The sequence below is a fragment of the Anabrus simplex genome, chromosome 2 (assembly GCF_040414725.1).
Source record: "Anabrus simplex isolate iqAnaSimp1 chromosome 2, ASM4041472v1, whole genome shotgun sequence".
In the NCBI taxonomy this organism is placed as follows: Eukaryota; Metazoa; Arthropoda; class Insecta; order Orthoptera; family Tettigoniidae; genus Anabrus; species Anabrus simplex.
Window position 1 is genome coordinate 468,978,883 of NC_090266.1, and position 18,345 is coordinate 468,997,227.

Sequence of the window (18,345 nt, forward strand, 5' to 3'; positions counted from 1 at the left end):
CCGTACGAGAGACACAAGGAGATGCTGCTGTTGTTTTAAATGAGGGGGCCTACAACCAGCAGTACAGTCAGTTCAAAACGTTCCATCACGGTGAAATAGCAGCGATAATTTTAATGAATAAATGTAGTATAACAAATGTCAATTAATAACATTTGTAGTGTGCGTTCTACTGACTGCTGACTCTTGTTAGATGCAGTAATTTTGTACCAGCGAAAATTTTCTTAACACAATCTTGGGAGAAAGGTAATCGGCATCCTACTCCTGGCCAAGAAAATGTAAATTAGCGTTTTCTGGAGCACCTGAACTCAACTAATCGATGCCCCAACTACGTAGTTTGGTAATGCGCATCTCATATTATGACAATAAGGCAAATCAAGCAAATGACAATAAGGCAAATCAAGCAGTAAGGGTCAGTAGAAGGTAGCAGGGGATAAATTTCTATGGTCACTGAGGGACACTCCACACCAATTTCTATCACACACGCTGTACCCCAATTACAGTGTCATATTTTAAGGTACTATGCTAAGAGTGAGTGCGTAAACGCAAGCAGCAAATCCCAATTCGAAATAGCGAGAACCCACTGCAACAACTTCGGTAAGAACATTTTAATACCTGAACTTTCCATAAAATTTGTACCGTTATTGTTAGTTCAGAAGAAATATTATATAATCATACCCATAATAGTAATTTACTGTTTCTTCTTTTACAAGCCAATCTTCACTACAATTCCGACTTACGAAATATTCTAGGTTTAAAAAACTAGGAAGTATTTTTTGAGAAACAGATAATTTTGAACTTATCCTTCCACTGTTAAACACGTCTGGGATCATTGCAGCTGCCACCAAATACATATTCAGTTATTTTGTGAGAAACTTGCCGAGATACATTGAACACTAAGACTTTCAACACCTTATGCATATAAGACTTCTTCATCCCTCCATATAGGGTTTGTGTCAGAAAGGGCATCCGGCCGAAAACCAGGGCCAAACCCACATGTGCGACACAGCTCGCACCCGCCATCCCACAGGTGGGGGAAAAGTGGTAGAAGAAGAGGAAGATGCATGTAAGACTTCTTAAAGCCTTGACCTCGATAGCTGCAGTCCCTTAAGTGCGGCCAGTATCCAGTATTCAGGAGATAGTAGGTTCGAACCCCACCGTCGGCAGCCCTGAAAATGGTTTTCCGTGGTTTCCCATTTTCACACCAGGCAAATCCTGGGGCTGTACCTTAATTAAGGCCACGGCCGCTTCCTTCCCACTTCTAGCCCTTTCCTGTCCCATCGTCGCCATAAGACCTATCTGTGTCGGTGCGACGTAAAGCAACTAGCCAAAAAATAAAAATAAAGCCTTGGCAAGTTTTAGAGACTTTGTCAAATGTCCCGAAACTATCCTGAGAGAGAGAGAGAGAGAGAGTTTTCAATATCAATATATTTATTTTCATTCCAAGATCAGTGAAAGTAGACATGACTTCAAGAGTTCATGAAACTGAAACTTCTTCGAATTTTCTGTCCTTAATTATGAAGATCAGGTTCTCAGTGGATACGAGGGATAAAGCACGCAAGCTAATTGGTAGTTTTAAGTGATTTATAGTGATCAAAGTCACGGGATCTCCAGTTTCACGAAGATTTCGAACCACAAGGACGTGACTCTTCATTACGGAAATCCCATCTGCACTGATCAGGATTTGTATCGCGTCGTCTTGATTATTTTTTATTTTGTGTGGTTATAGATGGCCTAGTGCAGCCAATGTAAGGAAGACCCTCCGACAAGAGCGAGGAAACTCCTTGTTAGTGTGGTGTGTGCTGTGTGAGTTACAGGAATGTTAGGGACAGTGCAAACACTCAGCCACGAACAAAGGGAATCAACCACTTAAGATTAAAACCCTCAGCTCGGCCGGAAATCGAACGCGGGGTCCTGAGGACCACCCAGCCATGGATCCAGACACCATCTTGATGATATCGCACTAATGGGGCGTGTTAGCTTAATGACATCGTAACTGGATTTATAACATATAGTTCCTTCAAGAGGTTATGTAATTCATGATTATGCCATGCTCTCCATACACCATTTTCCTTCATTGTTCCCTATACTTTTCTTAGAATTCTTCCTTCTAAACCCCTGTTGTTTTTAAGGGGCCAACTATGCTGCCTCTCAGTAGAGGTCTTACAAAGGATTCATAAGAAATACATTTTCTCTCTCATCATAAATATGATTTCACCTGAATTATGAGTCATTTATGAAGGCAGAGCCGGGACTGCCTCTTACCCGAAGGCCCCGGGTTCCATTCCCGGCCAGGTCAGGGATTTTTATCTAGACCTGAGGGCTGGTTCGAGGTCCACTCAGCTTACGTGATTAGAATTGAAGAGCTATCTGACGGTGAGATAGCGGCCCCGGTCTAGGAGGCCAAGAATAACGGCCGAGAGGATTCGTCGTGCTGACCACACGACACCTCGTAATCTGCAGGCCTTCGGGATGAGCAGTGGTCGCTTGTCAGGCCAAGGCCCTTCAAGGGCTGTAGTGCCATGAGGTTTGGGTTTGGTTTGTGAAGGCAGAAGTATTCAGTAAGAAGTATATAAAGATTGTTGGTTACAAGGATAATGTCCATGTAGAGGAGGTGACTAATGCTAAAAAGGTAATAAAATTTACCTATGATAATAATGACATTAACAGTAAGATACAAAAGTTGAAAACTAGAAAAGCAGGTGGAATTGATGATGTTTCGGGGGATATACTAAAGACAATGGGTTGGGATATAGTACCATATCTGAAGTACTTATTTGATTATTGTTTGCATGAAGGAGAGTTGTTATAGAAGCCCCTGTGTATAAAGGAAAGGGTGATAGATATAAAGCTGAAAATTACAGGCCAGTCAGTTTGACATGCATTGCATGTAAGCTTTGGGAAAGCATTCTTTCTGATTATATTAGACATGTTTGCGAAATTAATACATGGTTTGATAGAAGGCAGTTTGGATTATTCCACTGAAGCTCAACGTGTAGGATTCCAGCAAGATATGCTATAGCAGATATCCTGGGATTAGGAGGTCAAATGGACTGTATTGCGAATGACATATCTAAGGCATTTGATAGGTTAGATCGTGGGAGACTACTGGAAAAAGTGAGTGCATTTGGACTAGAAGAAAGAGTGACAATGGATGGTTATATTTCTAGAAAATAGAACTCAGAGAATTAGAGTAGGCGATGCTTTATCTGTCCCTGTATTAATCAAGAGGAGAATTCCTCAAGGCAGTATTCTTATTGGACCTTTATGTTTTCTTATATATATATATATATCAATGATATGAGTAAAGAAGTGGAATCAGATATGACTTTTTGCAGATGATGTTTTTCTGTACAGAGTAATAAATAAGTTACAAGATTGTGAATAACTTCAAAATGACCTCGATAAAGTTATGAGATGGACAGTAGGCAATGGCATGATGATAAACGGGGTTAAAAGTCAGGTTGTGAGCTTCACAAGTAGGAAAAGTCCTCTCAGTTTTAATTACTGCGTTGAAGGGGTGAACGTTCCTTTTGGGGATCATTGTAAGTACTAAAAAACCAAACCCCATGGCACTACAGCCCTTGAAGGGCCTTGGCCTACCAAGCGACCGCTGCTCAGCCCGAAGGCCTGCAGATTACGAGGTGTCGTGTGGTCAACACGACGAGTCCTCTAGGCCGTTATTCTTGGCTTTCTAGACCGGGATTGTAAGTACTATCTAGGTGTTAATATAAGGAAAGTTCTTCATTAGGAAAGATCTGCATTGAGGTAATCACACAAATATGATTGTAAATAAAGGGTACAGATCTCTGCACATGGTTATGAGGGTATTTAGGGTATTTAGGGGTTGTAGTAAAGATGTAAAGAGGAGGGCGTATAAGGCTCTGGTAAGACCCCAACTAGAGTATGGTTCCAGTGTATGGGACCCTCACCAGGATTACTTGATTCAAGAACTGGAAAACAAATCCAAAGAAAAGCAGCTCGATTTGTTTTGGGTGATTTCCGACAAAAGAGTAGCGTTACAAAAATATTGCAAAGTTTGGGCTGGAAAGACTTGGGAGAAAGAGAACGATCTGCTCGACTAAGTGGTAAGTTCCGAGCTGTCAGTGGAGAGATAGCGTGGAATGACATCAGTAGACGAATAAATTTGAGTGGTATCTTTAAAAGTAGGAACGATCACAATAGAGCTGGAATTCTAGAGGACAAATTGGGGCAAATATTCGTTTATAGGAAGGGGAGTTAGGGATAGGAATAACTACGAAGGGAGATGTGCAATAAATTTCCAATTTCTTTGCAATCGTTTAAAAGAAGCCTAGGAAGACAACAAATAGGGAATCTGCCACCTGGGCGACTGCCCAAATGCAGATCAGTAGTGATTGATTGATAGCTGTTTTTGTTAGCCATTACAGTACTATTCTCAACATCTCTGCTGTTATATCGTTATCCTTGGCTAATTGTATCCTCAAATTCTTGGCTATCTATTTTCAGCACTAGTCATCTAGGTTGGGGTTTGAGCATGGGGTTGACAACCTAATGTTACAAAAAATATATTGTTGAGAAGCCTTCGAAATTTAAATGCAGCGTTAAAAAAATATTAAACCTTGCTATACAAGTTCAATAAACTGTTCCAAAAAGTTTTGAAAGAATGATTGAACTAGTACACATTCTCTATATACAGACACTGAAACCACGATCTGAATGCTACTGTTATTGGGCGTAGAAAACTTTTATTGATACTATAGTACTGATATTCTGGGACTAGTAAGAAAATTGACAGGACAAAAAAACAGCTGGTCCTCAGGGCTCGATACATGAATGTTGATAAGGTCTTACAAACATTACTCGATACAAATAGAATGCTCTAGTTTAGGACTGAGAACTGACATAAACGAAGAACTTATTTAGACAGAGAATCTGATAACATACGCAAGTTTTAAAAGTATTTAGTCATGTACCCTGGAAAGGCTTGGAAGCCAGAATTAAGTCATTCGAATTTTGTACAGTCAACTTTGACGGCCATTCTGAGTGAATTTTAACGGCCACCCAGAGACAGTATTTTCCAATATTTACTTACAATCAACCACACGAAGTGGACGGCCAAGTTGTTTCTAACCCTTAGAATGACGCAACAATGACAGCGGAGAATAATTCGCCAGTTAACAAAACGGAAAAATCACTCATTCGTGATATTCCATCATATCGGTGACCTAATGTAGGCTTCACTAGCGATGGAAGAAGAATAGGCCTTATCAATCACTTGCCCTACCGAGCGAGTTGGCCGTGCGGTTAGGCGCACGCAGCTGTGAGCTTGAAATCTGAAGATAGTGGGTTCGAACCCCACTGTCGGCAGCCCTGAAGATGGTTTCCGTGAAATCGGATTTTTAAACCAAGTAAATGCTTGGGCTGTACCTTAATTAAGGCCACGGCCGCTTCCTTTCCACTCCAAGCCTTTTCCTATCTCGTCCTCGCCATAAGACCTATCTGTGTCGGTGCGACGTAAAGTAGACTGTTAAAAGAAAGAATCACTTTCCCTCCCAATAGTGCTTGCAGGGAGAATAATTCTTGTTTCATATCTCACGTGTACCTGCAACTTAATGTTAACTGTGAAGTCAGCGAGGCTCTCTGGTTGAGGAGTGGTTGTTAGAACGGAACTACAATGGCATTTAACTTACAGAAAATAACCTTCACCTTCAAGGCTCTTCATTGTAGCCTAGAAGCTTAGCGCCTTTATTCCCATTTCGACCGGTCACCGGCCACCGCAGTTGCATATCCTTCTTCCTACATTCCCTAACCCATGTCCAACAACGCACAGCATGCTGCTCAACATGGGGCGAAAATAACAAAGAACATGTAAAAAGGAAATTCGTCCCAGCGTTAGCGCAGTAAAGCAGATAAGTAATTGTTTTATTAGGCCATTACTTAGCTAGTTCTATTAATCTGAAAGAGAAACTTCACTATGTCGAGTTATAATTGCACACATCAAGCAATTAAAAAACACAATCAACAAAATCACTCAATGTGTTAGAGTGGGCATGTCAGAGCTGATTTCCCTCTAACGGGAACGCATCACCACTGCTGGGATCTACCAGAATGCTGCAATGGTAGAACTTTAAACCCACAGATGACCTCCAAGTTAACTTTATCGTACTACCTCCACGAGGCTCAGAAGAACAGGTATACATGAAAATAAATTTGTTTCTTATATTCAATTCTATAAGCGCCTGAGCTGTCACCATACCATAGGACTACAAAGTCTAATTTTTAATAGGGTTTTCTTTATTGAAAGTCCTGCTCCTCACCAAGTAGAAAATACACCTTTGTTCAATTAAAAATACTGTGCAACACGTAAAACGTTAATCTTACAGGGGATTGACAATAAGTAAAACCAAAGCCATCTATGTTTCATGCTACGGATGACCCACAAAGAGAAGACGGTAAAAACTACTACTATCTGTAAACTCGGCATTAAGAGAAATAGAGTGGATGCTCTCCCCACCCCACGAATCTAACCGATACTAATATTTCTGCGATTGCACTGGTATCTAGCTCTCCAAACGCAGGCCCCATTCCCAAATTTCTGAACTTTCAAGGCGGTTATCGAACCAACGTCCTTCCGAGTTAACCAAAGGCGCCTTTATCGAAATGGTTAATGTTAAATTCACAACACAATCTAGATGATAAACTGTATACTGCTGGACACAAACAAGAGTATAAATGTTGAAGTCTCATGGACGAAGAAAGGTAGCATTGTCCTCAAGCACGATCGAATTTATGGTATCAAATCAGCCAAATCTGTCATATTTATGATCATTCACTTCATCTTCATTAGCTCCTCAACTGAGGTTTGCGCCAGGAAGGGTATCCAGCCGTAAAAAAGCACGCCATATAATTTGCATCTCACCTCATCCCCTACTCCGTATCAGGAAACGAATCTAAGGGGTAGATATACCAATACAAGATATTTGATGTATCATCATTAACTCTCATCTGATAATAAGTGGTGTATAAGGATGGAGGATGTTAAAATATCACACTCACTGGAATTTGAAGACATGCGCAAAGAAAAAAAACGGAGGCATACTATTTAGTTATACATGGTAGGTATACATACAGACGATTATCGTAGTCAACAACTGAAACACGTGCGTATACACTGTGCATTCATGTGTTGAAATTATAATGTAGTCTGCGCTTTATGTAGTTACAAAAGCAGGGACTACAGTAATGGACAATGCTGAGGTTGTACGGTATGTGTGGACTTACCTTCTTGATGCTACCATCACTTGTGCCAAGGAAAACGACCGTATGTTTCTCAGTGGTTGCCAAGGATACAGATGTTAAAGACGAGTTGGGGAAATGAAGCGCAGCCTGGCTGCTGATAGGTACCACCCCGGAGATTTTCAAACCCACATCACAGAAACTCAGGATATTGCCAGTCGACTGAAACAGAGAAAATAACATAGCAATTTCTAGAGGCGTTGAAACAGAGTACCGAAAATGTATCTTATTGAATGATAGTTAATAAATGAATAACAACGCTCAGATGTACAGAAAGATTGAACAGTGCCTTTACCGGTTACATGTGGGATCGTATTTAGAAACTCATGTAGGTGACTCGTTCATACTCCAGCTGACAACGCTGGTGAAATGTAGAACTCATTCTATTTTGTAGCAAAGAGCTACTTATGTAATTCATCAAATACGGTAAACAACTGGAAATATGATTTCAGATATTTTCTAATTCTCATACAATAACTCGTTAATAATAATAATAATAATAATAATAATAATAATAATAATAATAATAATAATAATAATAATAATAATAATGTTACGTTGTGTTTAGTGGATCAGAAAGGGAAAGAAGCCTAGGGGATAAATGGCTGGAGAAGGCATGAACCAAAGATTACATTTAAAAAATATATATATTTGCTGGAATTATTTTCTTAGCTGGGTAATCTCTTCAACTAATAATAACAACAACCACCATATATTTAACACAATGTCTTATCAAGATAGAAACTTCAGAAACAATGAAGCCAAGCTCTGGAGCATAAGTTTCACCAGGGGAGAGAAGCTCCCATTTATATTAGGAAGGACTTAAAGTCTTCATCAGACGAATAGGTCAACCTAAACATAAACATGTTAACAAGAAGCTAGAGCTTCCCAAATAAATTTTGGAGGAAGGAAATCAAACCCTGAGTTAGAGAACAGTTACACTTCCAGAGGAAGTACAAACCCTCAGTTTAATTTCAAACACAATGGAATGGTATCGAATCCTGGACTACAATCACAAATTTCAAGTACCTGACTAGAGATTTCATTTGGAACACCTTTTTCATATTTAAAAGCTCATCCGGCCTTTACACTCGTTACCCTTATTCAAGATATGGAAGCCACACAAAAAGGCGGATCGAAAGATCCAGAACATTACATATAGTAGCCAAAGCTCCGCGGCCACATAAGGGAAAAATAAAAGGTAAATAGAAAGGCCGAGAATAAAACGAATGGGATGCTGAACACCTTAAGCAATTCCGTAACAGGACTTCTAAATAAAACATAACAGGGCTGAAGTCCCGTGACGCAGAGCATAAGCCATATTGCGTGGTGACTAAGATAAAAAATAAGGCTAAAGATCGAAACCCGGATAGGAAATTTAGAGTTAGAAAACTTAAGTCACCAGAAAGCAAAGTTAATAAGGGAAACGAGGGTGCACACTCGTGCGTCCTTACATTACATAATCCCCATGGGGAGATATTCCATATACTGCCTAGAAAACCTACATTCTAAGTCCTAACAGAAAGAAGAAAAACCTGCATTAAAGTTTAAAGAAAACGCAACGCGGCCTAACAGTTTCCTGCTAAGGGGAACGCTGGAATCTTGCCTTTGTCACAAGTAGATAAAATTCACATTGTTAGGCGATAGTTCTGTTTTACCTTACACTGTCACTGCTACGCCGTAGTTAGCCCCAGCCTCGACATCCGGCCCTCTGAGGGAGACCTCACTAAATGCAGCACTCTCGAAGTCCCGATCCGAAATGTCACTTAAGGCTCAAACTCACAACTATATATAAGGTCAGACAGGATACGAATATAGAAAATGACGTAATTAAGCAGTCTGACTGGTGGAATATCACACCATATGGCAGAGAGCTGACTGGTGGATCATTACGTATTAGGCAGTAGTGGCAACTCAAAAATAGTTGACGGTAATTCAGTCTAGTTAGCCACAAAACAGGAGCAATTCCCGACTAAATTAATTACAGTTATATACACTAGGTGGCACTAAAATCAACACTGATGACATCTTGTGAAGATAAATAAAACGTATGGTTGAGTTTAAGCAGTCTTCGTTAGATTACTTTCCTGGCAGTCGATCAAGCGGGAATTCAAACTCAGGGAGAGGCCATATTATTGTCATAATAATAATAATAATAATAATAATAATAATAATAATAATAATAATAATAATAATAATAATAATAATAATTTTAATGGTGTTTGGCCTTCAAAGAGGCCTGGTGCAAATCTTTCAAGTTGACGGCGTATACGTGACCTGCGGGTCTATGAGGACGGGGCCCTAGTAATGATGAGTTCTAATGCTGAAGCCCCGAGCCATCGGAATTGACCAATTAAGGTTAAAATCCCCGACCCTGCCGGAAATCGAATCCGGGAACCTCTGGTTCAAAGGCCAGCACGCAAACAATTTAGCCATGAAGCAGGGCATAAAAAATAAAATAAAATAAGAATAAGAATAATTTTTTCTCCTACCACTTTGCCCTCACCTCTGGGATCGCGGGTGCGAACTGTGTCGATCATGTTGATTTGGCCCTGTTGTACGGTCGGATACTCTTCCTGACGCCAACTCTATGCGGAGGGATAATCACTATTGCGTGTTTCTGTGGTGGTTGGTAGTGTGGTGTTTTGTCTGAAAATGAAGAAGAGTGTGTTGGGGCGAACACAAACAGGCAGTCTTCAAGCTGGAATAATTAATCAGACGCGATTAAATTCTCCAAACCGGCCGGGAATCGAACCCGGGACCCTCTAAACCGAGGGTCCAACGCTGACCATTAAGCCACGGAGTCGGATAATAATAATAATAATAATAATAATAATAATAATAATAATAATAATAATAATGATAATAATCTATACACAACAAACTTTATCATTACAGCACTGTCGTCAAGCCGTTATCTCTCTATACGTCAGAATGGCATATTCTCTCTCAGCAAAGCGCTGCCGGTAAATTAGAGCAATAAAAAAGGGGACGATTCTCCATAACACACTTGACCCAAACTACAAAAATGGGAAATACATAAGAAATACATAAGAAAATCCAGACAGGAAATCTACTCTAATATAGAGATCACAGACAAAATGCACAAACACAGAGCTTGCTTCGACGGTTAACTATGATGGATGGAGCACTTTCGATGGACAAAACGCATTTTTGACCATTTTGACTTAAAACCAAAAAAGTAATTCCGTGGTGCGTTAGTATCAAGAAAAATCTAGAAGAAATTGGCCTACGACCAAAAGACAGGCACAAATGAGATATTTCAGAACAAGCATCATGACTTTTGGGACTTCCCCAGATGAGAAATGGACAATTAGTAGTGCGAAGTGGTCGGATGAACTCCGTACTCGACACAGCGAGCTGGATCAAACAAAAATTAAATAAACGCCGGATTGTACAATGGCACTTAACGTGATCCCTAGTTAGCCGATTAACTACTACTACAGCAACATGGAAAATGCAATTGTATACGTAGTCAGGCATTTTCCTACGCCGAAGAAAAAACTACTGTACAGTAGACATCAGTTCGAAGACTTTATTGTATACTATACTGTGACGAGTTTCCAAGCTAGCCACTTGAGTCGAAGCCTGGAACGGCAAATGTCTAATTTCCTTCTTGGTTTTCCCACATTCACTCCAGAGAAATATATCTACGTGAAGTATTGTTGTACCAAACCCCAAACCAGCCCCTATTATCCACATATATATTTACACCTAATATATTATATTTTGTTTTCTTAACAGGACCTTGGATTTTCGTTGGACGTCTATTGCGTGTGTCACTGTATGGAATATGATAGGGATAGAGTCCTAGTAGGACCTACTTCAAATAAGGTAGTATGTTTCCATTTTATCCGAATAAATGAGAGGGGAAAGCTCGAGGGATAACTTATCAGCGTAGAGGCTGTCAGTGACAAGATTCGAACCTTGGAATTTTTATCAGTGCAGCTTCCCAGTTTTGTTGTGGACTGTGAGTCGACATATTGCACGTGGCTGTAAAGATGCATGTAGATGTTCTTAAAAGTTGTTATGACTGGCCACGGGGAACTTATACTGAACTACGCAGAATTACATAACAGGTCTCCTCATGAGCGAGTCGGATTTGGGGTCCACCAAAGCTAAACTAATCACTCAAGAATAAGCTTCTTTTAAATGCATTTGTATATTAGAAATATTAAGAACATAGTAATAAATACTAATGACTTAAAGTGAGATACGTAGTCAAAATAAAAGTTGAGGCATATATTAGTCAGAAGAATTCTCCATGTGCGACGGATGATATATTCACAGAAGCCATCAACAAGCCTATTTAGTGTCACACGACAAAGGGATATCTATAGTAAATGCATCGAGGCTGCTTATATGAGTTGCTATATTGGTCTAAGGTTAGAAAAGCCAGTTTACCTTGAAAACAACTGTCTTCTTCCTTGGCTGTGCATTTCTAAATATTTAGAGAATTATTACGTGTACGCTGTAATGCAAAAGAAAAAAATCCTGTATGCTGACTGGACTGACTCGTCTTGTTTAGATGTATAATCTGGAGAGAACCACACATAACAACGAACGTGATCTGTTACTGAGAACTCTGAGCTGAGTATAATTTACGACAGCAACAGTGAAGTAATGCAGTGTTATTCTGAAGATACAAAATGCACATTTGCAGATAATGTAAAAAAATTAAACTGCAGCTGATTTTTACTACAGACAAGCAACCTATTTACGACGGGGTTCAAATATAAACGAGATTTTATTTTTTTATTTAAATTCATTTATTGAAAAACACAAGGCAATTACAATTTGGTTTTCCGCATAGTTTCCTGCTTTGGAAATTCATTTTTTCCAGCGTATGAGCAGCTTTTTACGATGAGGGCATCAAAAAGAACAGGGTCGTCTAACCAGCCAGTTGCTCACGAAGTCTTCCACACTCTCGCAATTTTCAAATCGTTGCCCTCCTAGAGCTTCTTTGAGTGGTCCGAACAAATGGAAATCGCAGGGCGGTAAGTCCGGACTGTAGGGAGGATGATCAAGTGCAGTCCAGTGCATTTCCTGTCGCTTGGAGACAAAGCTGCAGTATGGGGCCGCGCATTGTCGAATCGGTTGGTCTCGTCTTTTGCGGCGATATGCAACCCTCGCCTTGATCAACAGCTCGCAGTAGAAAGCAGCATTGATTGTGCGTCGCTCATTCAAAAAAAAAAAAAAACACCAGCAAAATGCCTCGCGATCGAAAAAAAACCGTTGCAAGAACCTTGCCAGCTGACAGTCGAGTCTTGGCTTTCACTGGTGCTGCATCCCCTTTCCTCCGCCTCGCCTTACACACACGCGTCCTTCACAATGTTTGATCACCGGACTGTGCAGCCAATCTCTAGCAAATTTCCGCCATTGTAACTCCTTGACAAGCAAGAAATTTTATAATTATGCGTTGCGCAGTGGAGGGGTGCGCCTGTTGCTCCGACATCGTGAGGGTTACTGACGAAACGGCGTGAAAAATCTAACAGCACGCTCCCCCCACTCCTAACGATCCCGCCTAAGAATATCAGAGCGCGGGGCCAGTCCTATCAGCTGTTGATGTTCAGGAACAAAAATCCTGTTTATATTTAATCAACCTTCGTACTATGGTGGCAATTATGACCACCTTGTGACCTGGCTACATATTAAAAAGAAGAGAAAGAAGGAAGCATTTCTCACCACCAAGAGATCTATTACAACATTCTTTTGTCCCTCACATTTGAAGCATTCTGTATACAAGAAGTAACTATAACCATTAGTAGCTTATCACTAGACAGCAGCAGATCACCAGACACGCATTACTGTAACTAAGACATATTTATTGTTAGCGTACGACAATGTTCGTTAAGAAGCAAACCTTTTCTTCTTTCCCTAATATGCTATTGTTATGACTGCGGCTATAGATGCCAATGAATTTACTTTCTGTCGATAAGGTATAGTCCAAATAAATGTAAGGATGACTGGGATGAAAACGAACAATCTCCGGTATAGAACATGTGTGTGGAAGCAGATGATGATAATAATTATTATAATTATAATAATTCACCGGGCTAGATGGCCGTACGGTTATGACCGTGCGGTTAGGGCCGCGCAACTTGACGCAAGTGTGATAAACTGATGTAACTTGAAAACAATCTTCTATCACCCATGGGTAAATAATGCAAGTATCGAGCTCGAATTATTATTATTTTACGATTACTATTATTATTATTATTATTATTATTATTATTAGGCCTATTATTATTTACCCAGTAAAGCCTCCTCGAGGCACACAGAAAATCTACTTTTAAGAAAGAGCAAACCCGCTCTCAAAGTTCAGGCCCATCAAAGGCCACACCAAACTCCACCTTCAAGCTTCCCTTCAGGCACACAAGAACAGGGGTAAAATTACCCAACCTTCTGAGGCCTATTCATTAAAGAAACAGGACAATAACATGGCCCCAAAATACCAACTTGAGAGGAGGCGTAACTTGCACTCCTAATACACCTTTTTAAAACCTATTTGGCTTTTAGGCCGTTTATGCAAGGGCTAATCCCATACTACGGAGGTGACACGATAGGAAAATTAATTACATTTTGAAGCGAAGAAAAACAGTTACCTCAAAAACCATATGAGAGGGAGCTCGAGAGGGTTAGGCACACTCTATCCCGATTTGTAGTTAAAGAGACGGAATTTATACCAAGTGTCTTTTACATTTTAAAAATAGGTTACATGAGGAAAGTTTTCGAACCTGCCCCGAGGGTTAAACTGCGGAGCTAGCAAGAAATGAAGTTATAAAATGGCCATTACCTTATGGATGAACTGCTGCCCGAAGAAAGAGGCGCTTCCCGCCCCCTGCTACATAATCACACTAGGAGAGATGTTACTGAAGTGGCCAGGAGACCAGAAAATCAGCAGTTTATATACCCTCGCGGAAAATTCGAGACGTTTCATGAATGATTACAACCCGCCCACAAAATTTTATTGGATAACAGCAAAAACTAATACACCAGACGAAGAAGAAACACCTTATTGGTGGAAAATTAATTACAGAAATTCCTGATTGGCTACATTCAAAACAGGCGGAAAGAAAGGATTATATTGCCAACTCTCAAACCACACAACAAAATTTAGCAAAAACAAAACTTATGAATGTTAAATTTCTTCCGGACAATTCATTCCTTTACACCAGAGAGCGTTATCAGTTTTGGTAGAGACATCTGTTAGAGAATGTTCAAAGAACTTGCTATGGAGCAGACAAACACGACTCGAAATTGACATAGTTCAGAACACTACAAAATTTACAGTAGAGACATCTTCTGAGAAACTGTAGAATTAACATGGTTGTTAAAGTTCAGGCTTCCTCCAGTAGAGGAGTTTCAACTGGCGCAATGTTTGAATTAGCGGCGCGGTGGTGTACCGCCCGGTACAATTATTATTATTATTATTATTATTATTATTATTATTATTATTACTTGTAATGTATGGCTATGAAGTGTTTACATCCATTTAGTATTATTAATATTATTATTATTATTATTATTATTATTATTATTATTATTATTATTTACGTCATATGTACAGACGATAGATCGGATTATTTGGGAGGATATGTCATGAAACATGTGCTGTACATGTATATACTTTAGTTGATGTAAGAACCATTAATAATATATAATTATTGTTACCTGTATATATGATTTGTAATCCACTACAGTATTGTGAAACACATTGGCACTAGGTAGACGAGAACTGTGGAGAATATTCTTTACATTATATCTGGGCTTTAAGCACTCTAGAATTTACGAGAAGGTATGTTATGGTATGGCATGTCTTTCTAGAAGCCTGGCCAGGCACATGCATTGGGAGGTAGTCTTGATCGTGGAGCCGAGTTATTATTTAGTAAAAGTTATGGTTTAATAGGAATTGTACTTGTGGTCTCGTGTTGTGGACGACATGCTTGTAAGCAGTCAACGGTTTCAAGGTTGCAATCTCCATGTGCTTAGTGATAGGCAGTTGTTAAAATGGTGGTTTGTTGATATGGTGTTTTGTTGTGACGGCAGTTAATTAGGTTATATGCGTGTTTAATGTGCAATGTGTGGATAAGTAGTTCTAAATAAATAAGTGTACCAACTGACAGCATTTTGTGTGCGTCTTTGTGAATACATCAAATTCTGAGCTTGCATCCGGGAGATGGTGGGTTTGAACCCTACTGTCGGTAGCCCTGAATATGGTTTTCCGTGGTTACCCATTTTCACACCAGGCAAATGCTGGGGATGTACATTAATTAAGGTCACGGCCGCTTCCCTCCCACCCTAGGCCTTTCCCATGCCATCGTCGCCATAAGTCTGTGCTGCATCATGATTATTATTATTATTATTATTATTATTATTATTATTATTATTATTATTATTATTATTATTATTATTATTATTATTACAAGAATAACCCTATATCATATCTCGTACCTTCTTGGTAGTTTCTATAACAAATTACTTTCAAGTTAGTTGTAGCCTATTAATATATCTACATGTCTATTGGGATAGGCTCTTTGGCTTTTACCCGAACGTCCTTGGTTCGACCTCCAGCTCGTTCAAGGATTCTTATCCTGGACTGATGGCTGGAACGTGTTAATTCAGTCTCGTAAGATAACAGAAGTTATCTGACATACGAGGCAGTGGACTCGTCACAAAATCCTAGCAGTACGGCAAGGGATGAGGTCACGTTTACGAAGTGGTACTCTACAACACCTACAGGTCGTCTGATCATGGCAGAGCAGGGTCTCAAATGGGCAGTATGTGCTGTTCTGTTGACTAACTCACCTTATCAGTGTGAAAATCGAAGGTTCACAAAGAAAAGGACAGGACGCTGACATTACGGTACGTAGAGACGTAATGAGGTAACGATATGAAGTGTTAGTAGGCCTATTAACTGGCATAACGTGAGTTTTCAACGATCCAGTAAATTTAATGACAAAATTTTCTCGTATTTAAGAATTCTTAAATTACAGCTTGCCTTGTGATTATATTCCGTAAAACTGACCACAATACCCAGTCGCAATTTAAACTTTAAGCAGTTTATTTAATATTATCAGAAATTCCTCTCAATCACTTAACGAGTTTTAACATCAAATCGCCTAATGTACCGAAAGAAAAATAACAATGTATTATCTATCTACGAAGGTCCGAAACAAGGATGAATTTCATTTCAGTCATTTCATTAGAATACATTACACCTCCGAACGAGTTCGTGACGTATTACTTCGAGGACCCCGAATTTATGTTCTTCAGATTACCCCTACAAGTATGGACAGAGCGTGCCCAACATTATGTCTCAGCTCGAGCAGAGCATTATACGCCGTACAGAATCTCAAACACGGAAGCTAGCTGAGAGAGAAGACACTTCGAAGCAAGGTTCCTCGTTAACTAATCTGAGAGAGAGAGAGAGAGAGAGAGAGAGAGAGAGAGAGAGAGAGAGAGAGAGAGAGAGAGAGAGATCGCCACGTATCCACCAGCTATTGTGGGTGAGGTCATGTGAATTATCGAAGGGCAATGAATGAGTCTAACCAGCGACCGACTAAACTACCACAGTTACATAGCGTATAGCCCCAACATTTGAAGTTAGGAAATAGAAGTGTGATATGGTATGGAAAACATTGCTACCATAATGCTATATCGTACAGATTGCTAATAACAGATATATTGGAGTAGTTCCATCCTAGGAAGGTGTGATCAGAATTGGTCCGTTCGGCAGCAGATATATCGTTTTCAACTACTTATTTTGGAACGCCACACTGGTTCCGATAGCAACACTTAATCCAGTAACAAAAAAATCTCTGTCTTATAGTTAAAACGCCCTGGCTACCATCTTACGGTGATGGAGACCGTAAAGACTCAATGTATTATCCAAGCACATAGAAAACTCTTCGTTCCTAAGGCGAGAAGCTAGCGACAATATTACTGAACTATCTCGCCCTCTTTTGAACAGATTGAATTTCAGAACAATATCTATTAGAGGAACGTTTCTCCCCATGGCGCAACAGACCGAAAGGGCCTTGGTCTACCAACCGACCGCTGCTCAGCCGAAGGCCTGCAGATTACGAGGTGTCGTGTGGTCGGCACGACGAGACCTCTCGGCCGTTATTCTTGGCTTTCTAGACCGGGAGAGGAACGATACAAGGATGTAAAGTCGCTCAAAATAAAGAATGAGCGCATGGTATTTTATCACACTTAATTTTAATTAGGCCTATTATCAAAATATAATTCACCTCCCATGTAGAAACAAACCCCATGGACATCCACAACAAACATTCCACCAACAGGTTCAATTGTTTATGAGAAAAGTGTACCTGCGAGGAACTTCTACATGCAATACATGCGCTCATTCTGTTTTTTGAGCGACTGCACATGTGAGGGACCTGCGAGTTCAAGTTGAATCATTTGATCCAGAACCGTAATCACTTTCGAGGGTAGTCTACGTATCGAGTATTCCCAGTGATCTTCATACCACACTATTAGAACACACTGAGCTTTTAGCAATATACGTAACTAAAACTAATGCTATGCATACCAAACCAACCACAACTATGGAATTTTGAAGAACACGTCAAGATGAGATATTATCTCATTTACAAATTGCTTTACGTTGTACCAACACAGATAGGTCTAGCAACAATGTGTTCGAAGTCTGAAGGAAGCTACCGTGGCTTTAATTAAGGTACAACCCCAGAATTTGCCTGGTGTAAAAATGAGAAATCATGGCAAAACCATAGACAGGGCTGCCGACAGTGGGGTTCGAACCCACTATCTCCCGAATGCAAGCTGACAGCTTCGAGGCTCAAACCATCCAGCCACATGCTCGTTGAATTTTTTTATCTCATTGGGCATCAAAATCAACGTTTCACCAAATAAGGTATTGACAATCATTATTTCTGTCTTAAGGGACGTAACATCTAGGTCATTGGTCTCTGAGTAACAGATTACTTACCAATGACTATGAAAGGAAACTTCAAAGAAATTGGATAAAGTTGGAATATGTTAGCAGGGTTAATAATCCCGGGAAGA

At 39.9% G+C, this 18,345-nt stretch overlaps 1 protein-coding gene across 2 annotated transcripts in view; it reads right to left on the reverse strand.

Annotated features, from left to right (window-relative positions):
- The window catches only part of PlexB (plexin B), a 1,268,238-nt gene that overhangs the window by 991,924 nt on the left and 257,969 nt on the right, over nt 1-18,345 (reverse strand). For both annotated transcript variants that reach the window (XM_067140856.2, XM_067140855.2), the window contains exon 3: nt 7,261-7,437. In XM_067140856.2, the coding sequence (XP_066996957.2) occupies nt 7,261-7,437 (177 nt within the window). The remainder of the gene's footprint in view (nt 1-7,260; nt 7,438-18,345) is intronic.